Raw genomic sequence first — 20821 nt, 5'->3', positions numbered from 1 at the left:
TGTATTACTCTCGGTATATAGGTTTCGACTTGATATATCATTCTCTCAATGATAACTTCTTTTGGTATCATTTGTCCTCTAAAAGTCACCACTATCGTACCCGTCTCTATCAGCTCGTTGTTTGATTTTCTTTTCATTCTTTTTACACTTAATACCTTAAAATTACCATATTTACAAACAATAATGTCCTTTAATTCGTTTTCTGAGATACCTTTATCGACCCCTTTAATTACTCCACTTTTTTGTACCATAAAATTAGGAATGTATATGTCATAATCTTTTTCTAATAAATTTTTACTATCAATTAAAATATTTGCGCTTTTATATGAATTACATTCAATTCTAACTTTATTTCTACCAATAACGCTGATGTGAACTATATTATCTCTTACCGTAGGTTCTGCAGAAAGCACAAGACGCGCGGTGGCGATTCGATGTAGACGGCCAATGTGCCCGTTTCGGTTTTGTAAATAGACAAAATACGGTCCTTGGTCTCCTTGTGTATATTTATTTTTAATAGGTTTAATTAGCAACTGGTTTTCATTAGAATTATTGTTATCGCTTACCTGATAAACTGGAAAAAAGTTATTTGATTGTGTTTTTGCTACCTTTTGTACCTGTGAACTTGCATTTTGACTTATTTGTGTTTGTTTTTCCTCCTGATCCAGTTCCATATTATTAATATTTATCGTCCCTCCCCGATCGGGTGGATGTCCTTTGCCAATGGTATTGACTTCCATTTTATTAATTACCGACTCACCAAAACTAATTTTCTCCGATCACACACGCAAAAACGAACTGTTCGCTTCGAATGCTAAATCGATACTGATACAACCATATAAACCCTCTAATATAATGCATAAATACAACTTTTAACTTACTGGTTGAATAATGAAATATGATTTATGTAATTTAGGATCCGGTTTCATTCCAATAACATTATTTGATAAGCTTTCATTTCCATCCAAGAAGTGTGGATAACTTAGAGCTATCGGAAATCCATAATAACAACCACGAACGTCTAAAAGACCCTTAGGCTTGCAGTTCTCTGGATCTTTACAGAAGCATTTGTTGTATTCGTGTACTCTTCCATTATCGTCAGCTTCTGGATCTAAGTGATAAACATAGGCTTTCAAACCGTTAGTTACCGTTTCATTGACTCTTATCTAAAACAGAAAAGTACTAAGTAGACGTAATATCGCCAAAGCTTTTTAACATAGTCCTAAAAGACGCCTTCAAAACTACAAATTGGTCAACATATTATGACATTAACGTTAAAAGTAAACGAAAACAAAACAATAAAAAGTAGAAGGTAATAATGATATAAACAATCTATGGAACAACTATATGGATCTATTATTGGAGGCAGCTAAGAAAGTATGTGGAGCAAGTAAAAAAGAGTCAACAAAGAAACAGACAGAAATAAAACAGCAGGTAAATGTGAAAAAAGAGCATGGAAACAATATCTGAAAGGTAAAACAAACGAGAACTACAATAACTATAAAAATGAAAGAAAAAAGGTAAAAATATTAGTAGCAGCAGCAAAAAGAGATAATTGAGAAAAATTCGGAGATAAAATGGAAGAAGATAGCAAAAGTAAGAAAAAGCTATTCGACAGAACCATGAAGACGATAAGAATACGAAAAGCAAGAAATATACAGTATTAAAAATTATTATAAATATTAAATATAAAATGGAGAATTAACAACAGAAACAAAAAAAATAGTAAATAGATGGAAACAAAACTTTGAAGAACTATTAACAGATATAAACCAAGATGACATTAATGAAGAAGAAAATAATATATTAAAAGATAACACATAAAGACGTTGAAGAATGTAAGAGCTTCTGGAGAGGATAGAATAACAACAGACATTATAAAAAACATGGAAAAAAATGGATGAATATGGAACTATTACTAAAAATAATGAATAAATTATGGAAAGATGAAAATATCCCGGAAGATTGGAAAGTGTCACTAATAGAACAAAATAAGGATATATTATATACAAAAAAGGATATAGGAGAGAAAGTAGTAACTACCGAGGATTGACGTTGCTAGGTACATTTGTATGAAACTAGAAAAAATAATAACCAAACGATTAAGAACAATGAACACACATTTTAAAAATAACTAAGAATACCATACCCTAGATGAAGCAAAAAGTGCATTTAGAAGTAGTAGAAGTATCATATTACTTTAAAACAGATAACACAAAAAGCCATGAAAGAGAAAAATAAAATATACGTAGCATTTCTTGACCTAGAAAAAGCCTTCGATAAAGTACCAAGACAGAAACTATGGAAAATACTAAGAGAAAAAGGAATGGACACCAAGCTACTAACTAAAAATGATACAAAAAATATAAAATGAGAACGATAATGCCGTGATTAGTAATAATTAAATATTAGATACGTTTACAATAATTGGAGGTTTAAGAAAGGGAGGAGCATTTAGCCCAATGCTATCTGTATGAACGTTATTATTAAGAAATGCACAATTTGCACAACAAGAAGTAAAAAACTAAATGTAGGGTATAGAAATATACAAAGACGGGAAATTTCAGAAGGCGCATTTTCTGACGATCTGGTGCTAATTGTAAAAATGAAAAAGTACTTCAGAACAATTTGGAAATATGGGAAGAAGTACTTAACGAAAACGGAATGAAGATAAATATCAAAAAATCAAAAGTTATGCAGATAGGGGAAACAAGAGAAGAACTTAATATAGAAATTAAGGGAACAAAAATAGAACAAATTAAAGCTTTTACATACTTACGCTTGGTACCAGATTTTATGGTATCGGTAAAGAAAAGTACAAAAGTATAAACAACAGACACATACAACTCAATTCAAAAATACTTCTTACGAATACAAAAAACCCGATACTAAAATATAATATGTGCTCTGTTGTAAACTGAACAGTGTACTATTATTGAAGTAGTATGGGGGCTAAGGAGACTAAGCCGTAAGGACCGTAAGCCCCAAATTAAAACTTCAGAGAAGAAGTCAAAAGCTCAATGTTGTCAAATTCATCGCAATTCAATCCGAAAACTTAAAGCAGAAAAAAAATTAAACTTACCAATTTTTTAGCTCTGCACATACTTTTTCTGAAAAACAGGTGCGTATCGTTGGGTTTTGTATATCCTTTAAATTTGGTGCCATCCGAAGCACCAGTGATATCACCGCAAGGGCTGTCCCATTGAGGTAATTTAGTTTCTCCTCTATATTTTTCGATTAAACCTATATTCTCAAGGCCCAGCTTCTGCCCGGTGTATACTGTTTCGTAATCTCCTTCGAAATTGTACATCTAAAATCAATATATTTAAATAAATTTATATATTTAAATAAATATATTTAAATAAATAATTAGGACAAATTATTTAAATGAAGTGAAAAACAATTTGTTTCATTTCGATTCAGAAGCGATACACAATCTACAGAAAGCTGTTTCTGTTTACAACGTCTTCAGTGTAGCTTCTTGCCCGCCTCTAAATAAATAGATTAAAATCCACCATCAGGATGCTGCCGCGACATCTCTTGAAGAAAAGAGGAAAGTCCCAGATACAGAATCCATTATAATAATAGATAATTATTTAAATCTGAAACTTTCCTTATTAGGATAAATAATTTTTTTTTATTTACATTTACGTGGTCGGCAGCTATGGCCACTCGCACGGGGGCGATTACAAACAATATTACAGAGGTATAATAGAATTAATAAGTTATCCTAATATAGTAGCATTAAGTTGTCACAATAATATCATATAAAAATGTTTTAGAGTTTATGATACAGCGATACTTTTTTTAAAAAACTGAATAACTTTGTCTATCTGGTTGGAGTCACTGAGTATTTCACACAGCTGCGGTTTGAGTTCTAGCTGTCGTCTTACTGTACTGAATTTATGACATTCGGTAAGAATGTGTTTGACTGTTAGGTAGCACTGGCATGTTTAACAGTTAGGCCTCTACGGATTCTTCTTATAATTGTAAGGTCTTGTCTAGAAAGTCCCGTGGTCACACACTGTGTATAGAGGCTTATACAATGACGGTTGGATTGCACGTAATGAAGTATTTAGGAATCCATATGAAGGTGAGCTTAGAGTTTTATGTAGAAAGGTGGTGGTAACAGTGATGGATATTTTGGACAAGGGGATGATCGGTAAATAATTCCTGAATGCATAATAAGGAAGCTAGAGTGTCTGTACAAATGGTACCATTTATGTTCGGGAGGTTAAAGTGCTTAACAGCCTGTAAGTTATTATATAATTCTCCAGTATGTACGCTACACAAAAGAGGAATAAGAGAAGCACAAATGAGATTGTTTTTAGAGGTGACTGTACAGCCAACGCCCAAGTCACTTTTGGAAGCATCGGTGTAAAAAACTTAATCACATTGGTCCTTATATAGTGGTATCCATCGAAGTGTTTTAAATGAGGAAGTTTAGAATTTGTTGCGTTGGTTTCTTGCAGGCATATAATGTTTGGATTAAATTGTGATATTAAGTGTTGGATTCTCTCCAACCGAGGGAAGAACCCATCGCAATTCCACTGAATTAACTTGAATACAAAAAAGAAACAATATACGAAGAGAACTATTCATTATGTGTTCTGTGATGAGATTCGACATCAGAGGGGTTATCGGAGGAGGCACTTATATAATCTTGTGTATCATCGGAAGTAGGCTGTTGTTTTAATTTTTTCGAGATTCTGGTGATACGGTTTTTTAGTGACCTTTCCTTAGTACCTGTGTGAATCTGTGATAAATCCTTCAGAATACCATCTATGTCGGAGGAGAATTTTTGGACTTCTAGTAGAGGGTTGGGACATCCAAAAGAGTTATCAAGAAAAGCAATGAATTGAGTAGAATTGAGTGTAAAATTACCCGGATTTTCTTTGTAAGCCGATTCTATATCGGAGATACCATTAGGTCCCATTGAATAATTCGGTCGAGGATCAGATTTGGCCTTTTTCTTGTCCTGTTTTGGTGGCATCATGAATGTCGAAGGGTCTTGAGAAGTTGATTGCTCCGGAGTAATGGAAGGAGAGAGCATGGTAGGAGTATCAAGTGGACTGTCAGTAGGGTGTCCTCTTTTTGGTCCTGTTGTCAAAATGGACTCAGTAGGAGGGATAGATAGATCCGTAATCGTAGCCGAGGTAGGTGTGTCGTTAGCGGAGATGGACTCAATTTCTGAAGATGGAAGTTCTTTTGCTAAAGTTAGGGAGTCAGCTGAAAGTGAAGAATTGATAGGAGCATTAGCTGAAATAATTGTATGGTCTATTTCACTGGGGACTTTAGGGCAAGACTCTGCAGTATGTCCCGTAAGTTTACAAAGAAAACACTCCAACCTACCGGTGGATAAAAATATTCTAGATGAAGCATTTTCATGGTCTATTAGCAGTGAAGATTGCACTTCAAAGTCCTCCTTGTCGGGAATAACAAATGTAACCCAACGAAAACTCATGATATGTGCATATTGATCATCCGTTTCCGCATTTTACAAAAGTAGCAGGTGCGACTAGCTGTAAGCCAATAACTTTTAGGTGCTGTTCGATTAGTGAATGCGGGATGGAAGGACATACATTTGAAATGAGAATTCTTTTGACCGGAGAAATAAGCCTGCAGATAGGTACGACGGTGGAAATAATTGTGACGTGAGAAGTAGTTTTCAAAAGTTGATCAAAGATTTCGGTCGATATGAGGAAAATGATTATTCGATTATTCGATATGCGAGACGCAAAAGAATTATTTTTTGTTGAACTATTTCGCCAATCGCTTTAATAAATTCAAATAAAACGGTATTTGAAATGGAGTGCATCACAATTGCTTGTTCCCGTTTCGGAAATGAAGGGGGAGGAGGCGTGGAGAGTACGGCAGCGACATAAGATTTCCGGTTGGAATTGGAGTTGTTTAATGTAGATGTGGTTGGTTGAGAGTTGTTCATGATGTGTGTAGTCCTGGATACCAAAACTACAACACAATATCAAGAGTACTTACAGACCCTTTCGCAGATTGGAAAGGGGAAAAACATAGGAGCTCACCTGATTTCCTTGGATTTTCACTAATTTTATTCGAAATTAAACCAATATAATTAGATTTATCTTGGACTTTTAAAATAAGAAACACATTAAAACCTCGTTTCCTTATCACATTGTGACTGAGAACAAAAAGACGATAAGGAAATTCGAAATTAATTAGCACTTCGCTTCATGTTTTTAGCTTGTCGATGGTCAACACGTGAATGATAAATAGACTTAGGCAAATATGCAAATTGTATATTTTGCATATAATGCATAAAAAATACACAAAAGTCAAATTTTGCATATTTTTTATAAAAGCGAACATAAAGTGCATGTAATTTGAAAATTTGGTGTTAACTATATATTTTTATATTCAAACTTACAGATAGCATGAAAATGCCAATATTTAATTTTGTTTTATAATCACTTGGTATTCAAATTCTTGGTATAGTAACTAATAAAAGACAGCGGCTTATAGTTTTGTCACGTTTTGTCCTGGCATTAAGGGTTTGTGTTTGCCAGTTTATGTCTCTACGTAAAAATTTTTATTTTGACGGTCAGTTTTACTTGGTTTCACTTTTGTTGTAAAATTGGAGGCGTAAACAACGTGTATTTCTAATTGTGAATAATTATTGTGCTTTGAAAATGCCGAAAATAAGCAATGTTTCAACTGGGATAAAACCTTACAGGAGCTATCTATGGATATGGATAAAGTTTATTGCTCATGTTGTGCCAAAACCGTAAGTACATACGTATTATTTTTTATTTTATTTTAAAAATTAACACGGTGGTACAAACAATGATTTTAAAATTGGAGATTATGTTTAAGAAAAGTACCGACACAAGGCTAGTTCGCAATAAATCGATGTATTTTTTCTTTTTCAAGCATTTTTTAAACTCCTTGCGATAAAAAATAGGATACCTATTTAAAATTCAAATCATTCAATAGTCTACTGAAAGGTCGCTTACATTTTTTTTCTAGCAATAGCACAGTTTGCTTTAATTTTGCTAAAAACAAAAACATATCATATATTGGACTTAATTAATTAAGTACTTTTAATTTATATTCACAGTATTTTTTCTTTAAATGTAAACAGAAAAGACCAATAGCCGAGCAAGAAACTATTAACGAAGACTTGTGTCGTGCATTAGTATCTTCTAATATACCGCTTTCAAAATTATCTAATGAAAACTTTATTTCTTTTTCAAAAAAATATTGCAAACAAAACATTCCCAGTGAACGAACTCTAAAGAGAAATACTGTCAATTTGTTATACTCCTCAGTTATCCACAACATAAAAGCCGAAATAGGTAATAATTACTTTTACATATGTGTGGACGAGACCACTGACTCGTCAGGAAGATACATTGTGCACTTATTGATTGATGTACTTAACGATGAAACCTTTTCAAAATCGTATTTAATTTCCTATAAGCAAGTGGAAAAAACCAACGCTCTAACAATATCACGGTTTCTACAAGAAGCATTAGCAAACTTTTTTCTTCCTGCTGCTGTGCCTAATGATAAATTATTGTTTATTTTATCTGATGCCGCCACCATATATGGTGAAAGCAGGACAAAATTTAAAAATATTTTATCCAAACTTAATACATGTCACTTGTTTAGCGCATGGAATAAACAGAGTTGCGGAGGAAGTAAGAAAAAAATTTCCACTAGTTAACAGTTTAATAGCGAGCGTCAAAAAGATATTCCTGAAACCACCTGTAAGAAAACAATGTTACAGAGATATGCTTCCTGCTGTTCCACTGCCACCGCAACCCATTTTAACACGTTGGGGAACATGGTTGGAAGCAGCTAATTTCTATGCTGATCATTTTGTTGATTTAAAAAAAAATAATTAACTTTTAACGGATGATAGTTGCCAATCTTTATTGAAAGCTAAGCAAGCCTTCCAAAATAACATCCTGCTCCAAGAGCAACTGTCATTCATAAAATCAAATTATAGTTTTGTCCAGATTACTATAACTCAATTAGAATCTTCCAAATTATCATTGTTAGAGAGTACAGTTTTAATAAAAGAATTTGAGTCATTGTGTCAAAACGTTAAAGGTACTATTGGAAAAAAAATTTTTTCAAAAATTTAAAGTAACCATGGAAAAAAATAGTGGTTACCAGGTTCTTTCTGAAGTGGTTCAAGTACTAGCTGGGACATTTTCCGAACCACTTAATTTAGAACCATCTATTATAGTAAAGAAAATGCCCCAGTTACATCAGTTGATGTCGAAAGAAGTTTTTCTATTTACAAATATATGTATTTAGATAGAAGCCATAAGTTTTTATTAGAAAACTTTGAACATCATTTGATATTCTATTGTTACCACAATTCAAAATAATATTTATATGTTAAAATAATTGTATATGTTATGTATTTATAATATTCTAGATAAATATGCATATTTTGCATAAAATACTGCATATTTTTGCATAAAATACTGCATATTTATGCGCATATTTCATACTTTTTTATTTGCATATTTGTCTAAGTCTAATGATAAATAATTGTAAAGGCAGAGATTTAGGATGTTAACAGAAAGAGGTTCTAATAAGGACAGTTTCAGATTTAAATAATTATCTATTATTATAATGGATTCTGTATCTGGGCCTTTCCTCTTTTCTTATAGGTTCTAATAGGGAAAGTTTCAGATTTAAATAATGATCTGTTATTATAATGGATTCTTTATCTGGGACTTTCCTCTGTTCACAAATTATTTAATTTTCTCAGTTTTCTGGAGGTTTTTTTAAGAGCGTAAGCCTAAAAATTTCGGGCCAATGCTTTTTAAATGCATTTATTTTTTTCGAATCCTGAAAAAACTAATAAATATTTTTGAAAAATTTAAACGCAGAATGGAAAATTACATTATTACCGAGGGCCGAAAGTCCCTTACAATAAACAAAAAGTTTCTTCTGAATGAGATATTTGAAATTAAAAATAACATTCAATTTGGTCTTCTTTTTCATTCCTGCAACTTATTAAAAACAACATTATAGAAGTTTTGATGGACTTCCGGTCCCCGGTAATAATGTAATCTTTCCTTCTGCGTTAAAATTTTTCAAAAATACTTTTGTCTAATATAAAATAGTTTCTCAGGATTCTAAAAAATGCGTTTAAAAATCATTGGCCCAAAATTTTGCGACTACACCCTAAATAGCATTTTTAGTGCAGTTACTGAAGGTGGATATGAACTATTACTTCCGATTTCGAAGATTTCGAAACGAAAATCTACGACCAATGTTTTCTTCCGGTCCTTACATATGGATGTCAAACATGGACGTTCACAAAAGCGAATATGGACACAATTGCGAAAACACAAAGAGCAATGGAAAGACAAATGATCAACGTAAGACTGTCAGATAGAAAAAGGAATTCCTGGGTAAGAAATATCACAAAAGTTAAAGATGCTACTCGTGAAACAGCTAAACTAAAATGGAAATTCGCCGGTCATACGATTAGACAAAAAGACGAAAGATGGAATAAAATTATTACAGAGTGGAGACCATGGACATATAAACGAAAGAGAGGGAGACCACAGATGAGATGAGTAGATGACCTAAAACACCAAGCCGGTCCAAAATGGATGCACATTGCTCAGGATAGAGAAAGATGGAGGAGCGAAGGGGAGGCCTATGTCCAATATTGGATGTCGCAAGGCTAATAGAAATAGAAAGAAGAAATGAAAAATGAAATAAACCTTCTACTAGAAAAATCTTTTAATGCCAACTTAAAGTGAGTTATAGGTAATTGAATGTACCTATATTTTTTCGGCGAGTACCCAAATCTAAGTATTCAAGCTTAAATAACGGGAAAACGATACATTTTATAACATAAGCTTATTAAACATTTGTCAAAGTACTTGGAAATATCTATCAAATGAGTACCCGAACGAGTCGTAAGCATTAAAACTAAGACTCAAAAATTTTTCAAAAATTTATCTTTTAAAAATTTTTCCAAAAAATGTTCTTGTTTTTTTTTAAAATATTTCCGTTAATTTTTATGAGATTAGGTTCACCTAAAATATATTTGAAAACTAATTCCAAGAGCTATTAAACCGCGTCGAATTTAATCTTTTAAACCCCTTACTTTTTTAATAATAAATGGTTAAATGGCCCCGGTTACATGATTCTCTCAGCAAAATTTAAGTTTCAAACGTTTCTATCTCGGTTATTTTTTACCCTAGAGAAATAGTAAAAACAGTCAAATATTTGATACAGAGAAAACTAAAATTGGCTTATATATTATTTTTTACGTACATTGAGTATTTTTGGAGTTATTATCAAAAGAATATGCGAATTACGATAATTTTAAAAATTCTGATTCTTTTAAAATACACCTTTTTTTCAAAAATATGCATTCTAAACCGGTCAAAATTATTAAAATAATTACTTATGCTAATATAAAGAAATTCCCATACGGATTACTATACATTTTAATTTTTGTGGAAATGGCATATGTTTTATTTTTCATTTTTTTCTAACAAAATCGAAAGGGTTCTCTTATTTTCATCGTAACTTGCTTAATTTTGATACTATTAACTTCTTCAGGACTAACAAGAGGTGAAATCGTCAATAAGAGTGCTGGCCGCACTCTCTAACCTAAGTAAGAATTAAGACAGTTTTGGTTTCGCATTGCAACTGAATAAAAATGGTATACATTTTTATTTTATAATAGTATTACTCCTATAGAGTAACTAGGTCCATTTTCCGTTGGAACTTTACCAAGCTGCAGACGGGGGTTGTGAATTGCATAGTGTAGAATTCCTTCCCTTTTGTCTTCACTGCAGCATCCATTTGGCTTGCATATTGTAGAAGCCTTGGAGATGTCACCAGGAAAATGGTCTAATAAGTTTTTCAATTAAAAATCTTTTAAAAATATTTTATTTTAAAAATATTTTTATTAGGTTGAAAAACTTAGACTTTCATTTAGCAGATGCTGCTACGCACCTAATACCTTCACGTCAGTTGCAATGGGTGACTTATAGATGTCGAAAATTTTTACCTGGAGTAGAGATAGCAGCCTATGCATTCTCTGAAGAGCCTCTAACAAGAGGTGAAATCGTCGATAAGAGTGCTGGCCGCACTCTCTAACCTAAGTAAGAATTAAGACAGTTTTGGTTTCGCATTGCAATTGAATAAAAATGGTATACATTTTTATTTCCAAAATTTTAGTTTATTAGTTGTTTAGATTGTCGGGATATAAGGTTAGAACTATGCCTAAGGATGCTTCGATGTTACGTGTTCTCTACCCTTCTTTATGGCTTGGAAGCCTGGACATTGAAACAAGTCCATTTGAATAAGTTGGCCGCCTTTGAATTTTGGTGTTACAGAAGAATCCTACGAATATCATGGATTTAAAGAATGTCGAACGTGGAAGTAACTAGAAGGATAGGAAATCAACCGGAAATAATACTAACTATCAAAAAAGACGAAATCTTGAATACTTGGGACATGTGATAAGAAAGCAAAAATACTCATTATTACAACTTATTATGCAAGGCATAATCCGAGGAAAGCGAAATGTGGGAAGACGAAGAACATCCTGGCATAAGAACTTACGGAAATGGTTCGAATGGAGTAGTGCAGAGCTATTTAGAGCGGCAGTCAACAGGGTCCGCATAGCTATGATAATTTTCAACCTTCGATGGAAGATGGAACTTAAAGAAGAAGAAGGCGTTCAGAGTTTTCACAATTTTCGTGTTGACAGTAGAATAAGCTATGTTTTGTTTCTTAACCAACATTCTTTTAACATTTCTCTAGTTATGTATTGTATAACTCTATGATATAGATCAGCAATATTTTGTGTATTCATCTGGTATACCCGGAACTTTAGGTAACCCTACAACAAATCTAATGGGGCAAGATCTGGTGATCTCGGTGCCCATTCTTTGCGTCCACGTCGTCCAATCTATCCTCCGGAAAATACTGTGTTTAAATAATTTCGGACTATGTGTGCATAATGGCAGGAAATCTCGCTGAGGGGATCTTGCTGCAAAATGATGTCCTGGTGAAAATATTGTTAATTATTTGTGATTATGTCGGTTTTTTTAGCTATTATTTCATTCAACAACATAATGAGGTCCGATTCGATGTCCGAATTCTCCGGGTTCGATTTGTCCCCCTTTACGTTAGAAAAACAAATACTGCTCAAAGAAACAGTATGAAGCATTAAAAATTCAAATGTACAAATCAATAAATAAAATTTTCTGAGCCAAAAATGTCCCTAAATGATTATCGTATTAACTATTATTGAGTTAAGAGGCAACATCAGCGCACGAAAAATGCGTTCCAAGATTGCAACTTTAATTTTGAATATTTTGTCGAGATATTTGACGCACATATTCGTCTGTATAGCATAGGTATAGTAAAGAATGGCAGTACAGAGCCCAATTTGAGAAATATGTTAGTATGTGGAAATTACTCTATAATTAAATAAAACATTACAAAAACGAGTCTGTACCACCATTAACAACAACAAAAAAATACACTTTCTTCAAATAAACTTTTTTATCGCCAACCGTCACTAAAGTCATTCATTATTGTACTCATTTGCCCTCATTTTCGGCAGTAAAGTAACCCTTTATTGTACTGAAAAAAGAATTTTACTTTACCTGCCGCGATTAATCGAGATTAAATGTAAGTGGTCGATTGCAGTAACCGATTATTTATTTGAGTTAACTTACAATTTATTTATGTACTTTAATTTTAAAAATATTGTACAAAATTTACGACATTGTTAATGAAATTTATGTCAAGAACTGAAATTCTGTAGTATTTTGTAATTATATTCATATAAAATAAATCAAAACTTGACCGATTTAGTAATTATTTAACATTGATAAATATCGATTAAAAATCGAAAGCGACCATCATGCAAAAGTCATCTGTCAAAACGGTCATGAAATTTTTATTACGTCTAAAATTTAAAAAATTCTTAAATTTTAAATTGTAAGTAAGTGTTAAAACCAATATCAAGTTGTTGGCGATAAAATTTTGTATGCACCACGTCAGTAAAGACTCTTTATCGAACTCGTCTGTTATTCGCCTCGCTCGCTGGGCTCGCTCTGCTCATAATATCAGACTCGTTCGATAAAGAGTACCTTTACTGACTTGGTACATAAATAACTATTATCCCATGCCTAGATTTTGTGTCACATTGGAATTACTTAAAATCGATTATTCATAACAAGAAATCGAACTTGACTGACTTTGTAACATTTAGCGCGCCTATAAGTATAATAATTATTGTTATCAAAATATTGTTATCACAACAACAAGGATTCAGATCCGTAAGATCCTGCGTAGACGCCGTATTTGTACTGAGACAAATCACAGAAAATGCCATTGAGTACAATAAACCAGCAAATCTATGTTTTAGAGACCTGACAAAGGCTTTCGATCGCATTTAAGTCGAAGACGTCTTACATTTACTGTATAGAAGAAACATACCAATCAATATGATACAAACCATCGAAAACATCTACTTTCATAATCGAATACAAGCAAAAATAAGTGGAAAACTCACAGTTCTTTAATATAATAATGGACGAAATAATAGAAGCAGTACGTAAAGGTCATGGTTACAGAATGGGGACAAAGAAATACAAATATTGTGTTATGCAGACGACGCCGCATTAATCGCCGAGACAGAAGACGATCTCCAAAGATTAACATACATCTTCAATACAACAGCCAAGAAATACAATATGATAATATCAGTAGAAAAAACCAAATGTATGACAACATCTAAATACCCACTACGATGTAAAATAGAAATTGATGGGAAAATAATAAAGCAGGAAGCAAGGTTTAGATATCTGGGAATAGATATAACCAGTTACGGAGATGTTGAAGAGGAAGTACGACAACAAAGCTTAAAAGCAAGTAAAGCGGCGGGATCTCTTAATGTCACAATCTGGAAGAACAAACAGCTAAGACAAGACACAAAAGCAAGAATCTATAAAGCAGCAATTAGACCTATATTGACATACACGGCGGAGACAAGACCTGACACATATAAAACGAGAGGACTACGAGAAACAACAGAGATGGAAATACTCCGACGAATATCAGGGAAAAGTCTGTTGGATAGGGAGAGAAGCGAAAACTTAGGAAGATCATGCAATGTAGAAGACATAAATGGATGGGTGACAAAACGGAAACAGGAGTTGAACGAATACATTAGTAGAATGGCAGAGGATAGGATAGTACGAATAGCACGAAATAAGTCACCAAATGGACGAAGAAGTAGGTATTGGCAGACCAAGAAAAAGATGGTGCGATAACTTAAACAATTTAGGAGGCTAATATTGAACAAGAAACAGACTTTAAAGCCTACGTACAAGAAGGAAGAAAAAGAAGACAATATTGTGCCTTCGTTTTTGATAGTTTAGTGTCACTGTCACTGTCGTACTGCCGACGCACTGTTGCCGCACTGTTATAAGTTCGCAGAACTTTCGAAAAAAAAATATTGATGACGCGCTGATGTAGCCTCTCAATAACTTCCTAAAATTTCAAGTGACACAGTTTTGTATTTTGTACTTACCCTATCAATTAAGCCCAGTTTATCAAAGTTTATCCAGTTAGGCAAAAAGTTGTTTCCTAAACTCATCAGACTGCTGGAATAGCCAAACATGAATTCCCTCGCCGTCATTTGTACTAACGGAAAACTCTCTGTCTGCCTTATGATCACGTTTAATCCAATTCTTGTAAAATATGATCTGTCAGAGACTACATCCGCTATACTCTAAAAAAAAAAAACATAACATATTAATACAATATTGAAATCATGCAAAATCATAGACAATAGTAGTAGATATTTGAACGGTACCACAATAAGTAAAACGAAAACGCAAACTGAAACTACAAAGTTAAAAAAATATGTTATACATAGTGTAAACGTATGACTTTTTCAAAATTTAGCAGGGACTGAAGCAGGGAGATAATCTGGCCCCAACATTGTTTAACCTGGCACTGGAGTATGCGGTTAGGCAAATGCAAACTGGACGAGGAAACCTACTGACCAACCGAACGGTTTAACTGGCCGCTTATACCGATGATATTAACATTATGAATAGAACATCAACAGGAGTACAGGAAACATACGCAGAGTTAAAAAAGCAAACAAAAAGGCTAGGTCTGGAAATTAACAGAAAAAACAAAAATAATGATACAGACGAGAAGAAATATAGCCGCACAAACTATTATACATGAAGATGACATTGAAAGGGTTGGAAAGTTTACATACCTGAGAGTAAAAATATATGCCGACGAATCAAAAGATGGAGAAATACGGAAGAGAATAATGCAGGCAAACAGAGCTTATTTTAGAGCTTATTTGAGAATCTATAAAACCTTAATTCGACCAATAGCATGCTATCGCAATCAAGCATGGGTCCTGAAAGGAACATCCACACTCGAAAGAAACTCGATACATTCGAAATAAAAGTACTGAGGAGAATACTAGGACCTGTGAGGGAAAATGGAAACTTCAGAAGTCGATACAACAACGAGTTTTATTAACTTTGTAAGGAAACACCCCTGTCAGACTTCATTAGAATACAAAGATCGCAATGGGCCTGACGTGATAAGAATGGGAGAGGATAGGCTACCAAAAAGAGCACTGAACGCTAGAATGCAGGGAAAGAGACCGGTTGGAAAGCCAAGCTGGGGAAGACACAGTAAACAGCGAGGCACAAGCCCTTTTAGGGATCGGTGTATGGAGAAGACAGCCACAGACAAACAAGGGTGGAGGCAAAAAATCAAGGAGCCCAAGGCTCAATTTGGGCTGTAGTGCCGTAGAAGAACAAGTGTAAACGTATGGGTTGGAAACCTCAAATGTTCTTGATACATTCTATTTTCGACATGCACACTAAATATTTTTAATTTTTTAATTTAACTGAGCGACCACCTTGCTTCGGAAGCCGTCGGTCGAGCTACGAAAGTGGTCGTTATGTCATGTTGGGGGCGCATGCGCGACCTGAAGACCCTAACACTGGACATAAGCCAGAAGGTTACACGAACTTTTTTTTAACAATATTTATTTATATATTTTAAATATATTATTTCTGATTTATTAACGATTTAAAACTTGATATGTATTTAATATATGTATACTTTTTTCTAACAGTAAATGTTCTTTTAAAAAATCTTTAATCATTACAATCTGTCAGATAGTAAATAATTATCATTTTTTATATAAGTATTTTATCGTTTATATTTTATATCATATTCCAAATTGGTCATATAAATTATTACTACTAATTTATTTTTTATTGCTATGAATAATAAAATTTCTTTGTAATATTTTACTTATTCCTGGAATTTCCAGATGTATTTTAATTAAATTTAAAAATATATGTATAATTGAAATTGTCCAAAGAATATATCGTCAGCTAATAGAGTATATTATTAAATAAGGGTTGTTGTAATAAGTATGATCAACTGTTCCGCAACCTCAGGCAAGTTTACTACGCAGTTATGAAATTTTGATACTATTGATATTTATGAAGTTTCTACACTATTGGCATCTCATAGATTAATTAAGTTATATCGACGATTTTTTGTTGTTCCTGCGTTATTCCTTTAATTTTTACATTTTTAGACTAATTTTATATAAAAAACAGTTGTTTTTAGAACTCTTTAGCGACGCGTACGTATTAGTATAACATAATATTTATGGATTACAATCGAAGACCGACATTATCAACCAAAAAAGAAGATGTATTTGGTGACTTTTTTAGTGACATTATTGGGTGTGAATCTGTCTTTTGAGTTTACTCCCCCTCGTTTAAAAACAGGGTATAGTTACTTATTACATTGTATCAATACAACTATAACTCTGTACGGTCCTACTAATAAGGTATTAGAAGTGTTCGACAGGGAGATACCATATCACCAAAGTGGTTCATCACTGTATTTTCACATGCTCTGAAGTAACTAAATTCAGAAAATAAAGGAATAAATGACGATGCAGCACACAAGGTAGGTCATATACAAACATCGACCATGTTGAGTTTTGATACGGTTAAATGTGCAACGGGTCTTACGTGTTAGGTCAAATCTAGGGGCCATCTCTGTGATGCAAGGTTTAATTATATCTGGTTAGGTTTCTGACGATTCATGGGTCTATTTGGTGATCATGTTGAATTCGGTGGATGCACCCGTATCTGTGGTTTGTATGGGATATTTTCTGGAGCGCAGTGGACTTTTTGTTACATTTTCTATATAGTTATAAATTGGCAATGATGTGTTCTTAAGGATCTTTTTATATTTTTTGGTTAGTGGATTTAGTTGGCTAAGGCATGATAGTGGAATATCGCTCAGCACTGGTAGCCAATGGGTTATTTAGCTGTACATCAATATTTTGAACCTGAGCACTGTTGACCCATGCCCCCATGCCCCCATGCCACAAGATGTACCTCAGAGCTTCTAAATGATGTCATTTCTAGTTTTTAGCTTACTCCTTGGCTAAATTGGTCTTCACATCTCACCATAGTGGCACCTGGTTTTTGGGATGCGTATATCCCCTTAATAATATATAATTTTTTAATATATAGTGAGAGGCAAAATTGTGGAATAAATTCATTTTTTCGAGAATGGGAGATTTTGGAAAAAAATCCCGAAACAGGTCGATTTTTATTTTTAAATTATGATTTTTTGGCATATATTTCAAACTAGTGACGTCATCTATCTGGGCCTTATGACGTAATCGATAATTTTTTTTAAATGAGAATAGGCCTCGTGTGATAGTTCATTTGAAAGGTTATTCCATTCTCTTTTCAGTAAAATCAACATCGCCATAATAATTTGTACAGGGCGGCCAAAAAAAAAATAATTTTTACATTAAATTAATTCACAGAAAAAGAAGAATGAATGCAATTTATTTAATTGCAAATACATTTTACTGCGGTCAGAAAACAGAAAAAATGTTTATTTGACAAATAAATAATGCTTCTCGCTTAAATCAGATGTTCCAACTGCCAGGAGGCAGGTCGCTGGCAGTTTAACATTGAATTTAAGCGAAAATTAATGTTTATTTGTGAAATAATAGCTATTTGTATAACAAGGGAGCAAAGTGCTACTTTTCCTCCCGAGAATGAAGTTTACTGTCCGACGCGTAGCGGAGGGCAGGAATCATTCAAGGGAGGAAAAGGCACTTTACTTCCATGTTATACATATATGATTTTCCACCTACCTCAAATAACATGTCATTTTTTCATTTTTAAATAATTTATTTATGTAACTAACAAAATTTATTAGAGAACTAGAACTGACAAGTAGGTACAGTATAACTGCCAACTGTCAAATAAAAGTCAAATTAATAATGTAAACATTGTTGAATAAAAATGACAATTTACTCAAATTTACTGTTTTTTATCATTCTGCAAAATACAGGGTGTTCTATAAATAAAGGTTAAAATGTATAGATATTTACGTAATAGAAAATAGAATATAATATAAGGCGTCAATAAGTTATTTAATCCCATTTACTCCCTAGGGAGTAAAAGTACTCTGTCTCCCTAAGGAGGAAAAGTACGACTTTGCTCCATACAATAAGGCCAGGAAATGTATACTTTGGGTAGAGGTAGGTGGAAAATATTTTTTTCTATTTTCTGATAGCAGTAAAATGTATTTTGAGTTAAATAAATTACATGCATTCTTCTTTTTGTGTGAATTAATTTAATCCCAAAATTATTTTTTTGTTCACCCTGTATAAATAATTATGGTAATCTTTTTATTATTGAACAGAGAATTGAATAACCTTTTAAATGAGCTATCACACGACTCCTATTCGTATTTAAAAACATTATCGATTACGTCATCAAGTTCAGATGGATGACGTCACTAGTATAATACATATGCCAAAAAATTATAATTTAAAAATAAAAATCGACCTGTTTCGGGATTTCTCTCCAAAATCTCCCATTCTCTGAAATATGAATTTATTCCATAATTTTGCCTTCTCTGTATATTCTTTTAAGATCGACTTGATGTCGTTATGTTCAGTAATTCAATATTTTAACCATGTAATTTAAAAGTCTTTTGACCGATTTCTGTAGCTAGTTCCATATACTAACGCTTATACGTTCTAACTGATGATGGTCTGATACGACCGACAACGTTTTGATGCATTTTATAAATCCATTTGGAGAATTAAAAAAAATAATAAAACAAGTTTTATATACAGTGCTAGTCAAAAGTCCGTACCCCTCCTCTTATCTTTTGAACGGTTATACGTACAAAAGTGAAATTTGGAGGGAGGAAATAAACGGACATAAGCTCCTTAACTAGTCATGACAGGTGACGTAATAGTGACAGATGACGTTACAGAGCCACTGTGACCGATAATTTTAAATGGGACCTTATGGCAAGTGATACCTCGTTTGAAAGGTATTTAAAATACCTATTCAGCCATACTAATTTTTTTGGGTGTAGGTGGATTTTTATTTTGGTGAATAAATTAAATAAATATAATATTGTAGTTTCTCATTTAATTAACAAAAATTCAAATGTCCGCCTATGGTTTCTTTGTCAAAAAATTTGACGTTTTTCAATTTTCTAGTAGTTTTTATGTAAACTTCAACCCTTTTGACAAGTAATCATAGGCAGAATTTTGAATTTTTATTAATTAAATGCGAAACTACAATTTTATATTTATTTCATTTTTTCATCAAAATTAGCTTAAACTCAAACAAAATTGGTATAAATGAATAGGTATTTTCAATACCTTTCAAACGAGGTATCACTTGCCATAAGGTCCCATTTAAAATTATCTGTCACAGTGGCGCTGTAAAGTCATCTGTCACTATTACGTCATCTGTCATGACTAGTTAAGAAGCTTACGTCCGTTTATTTCCTCCCTCCAAATTTTACTATTATAGGTATAACCGTTCAAAAGATACGAGGGGGGGTACGGACTTTTGACTAGCACTGTATAAACATAACATTCGAAGTTTCTACTTCAATCGTAAGTTTTTATAACTATATGGTATACAGACAACTACAGGGATTTCCTTTTTAAATTCTAGCTAATTTACTTTTCTTAAAATACATGATAATATCATAACCCTTAATTACCAAATTGATTCCCGATGACAAGAAAATAAGATAATAAAACTGGCGCTATTATCCAGCTTTATAATTGTCATTATGGTTGCTATTTTAAGTAAATTACCGCAGTCTTCTTCGTTACTTTGTTTTTTGCGACAAGACCAGTTTACTGAAGGCCATTTTCTGCAAGATTGTAGATATTTTTATAAAAGTTTTGGTTTTACAAATGACGTTGATTGATATTTCTGTGAAAAGGTTGTAATAATTTTAATGCAGTAATTATTAAATAATTAGGTGGGTAAAACTGTCATTAAATACAGATTATTCGACGTAGACTTTTAAATATGGCGTGTTTAATATTTTGCGACCAAAATTTACTATTCATCTCGACAATCATTTTAAATTGCATATAATGGTAGAAATTTTTAATTATTATGAATATACAGAGAAAAAATATACAGAAAGAAAGTTTAAGATTTAGTTTCGTTTCAAATACCACTACCATCCGTTTATGCACATTTCGTCTTTTTGGACTCTTCTAAACGGCCCTTGGTGTCCTCTGAATACTCCACGAAAACCAAATCTCCCTGTCATGTTAGCAAACTATTAAAAATAATTCGCAAAAAACACAACAGGAATATACAGAGTGTCCAGAAACTCTACCGACAAACGAAGACAGGAGATTCCTCAGATTATTTCATTCATAGGAGATTCTGACCAATAGAAAGCTACAGAA

General features: G+C 32.9%; 1 protein-coding gene across 4 annotated transcripts in view; it reads right to left on the bottom strand.

Annotated features, from left to right (window-relative positions):
- The window catches only part of LOC114331101 (scavenger receptor class B member 1-like), a 475489-nt gene that overhangs the window by 24789 nt on the left and 429879 nt on the right, over positions 1–20821 (bottom strand). For all 4 annotated transcript variants that reach the window (XM_028280581.2, XM_050652550.1, XM_028280572.2 and 1 more), the window contains 3 exons: positions 14579–14779; positions 3083–3310; positions 882–1166 (listed from right to left, as the gene is read on the bottom strand). In XM_028280581.2, the coding sequence (XP_028136382.1) occupies positions 882–1166; positions 3083–3310; positions 14579–14779 (714 nt within the window). The remainder of the gene's footprint in view (positions 1–881; positions 1167–3082; positions 3311–14578; positions 14780–20821) is intronic.

Source organism: Diabrotica virgifera, chromosome 5, assembly GCF_917563875.1.
Source record: "Diabrotica virgifera virgifera chromosome 5, PGI_DIABVI_V3a".
In the NCBI taxonomy this organism is placed as follows: Eukaryota; Metazoa; Arthropoda; class Insecta; order Coleoptera; family Chrysomelidae; genus Diabrotica; species Diabrotica virgifera.
The sequence above is the reverse complement of the archived record's forward strand: the minus strand, read 5'-3'. Positions and strand labels throughout refer to the sequence as shown.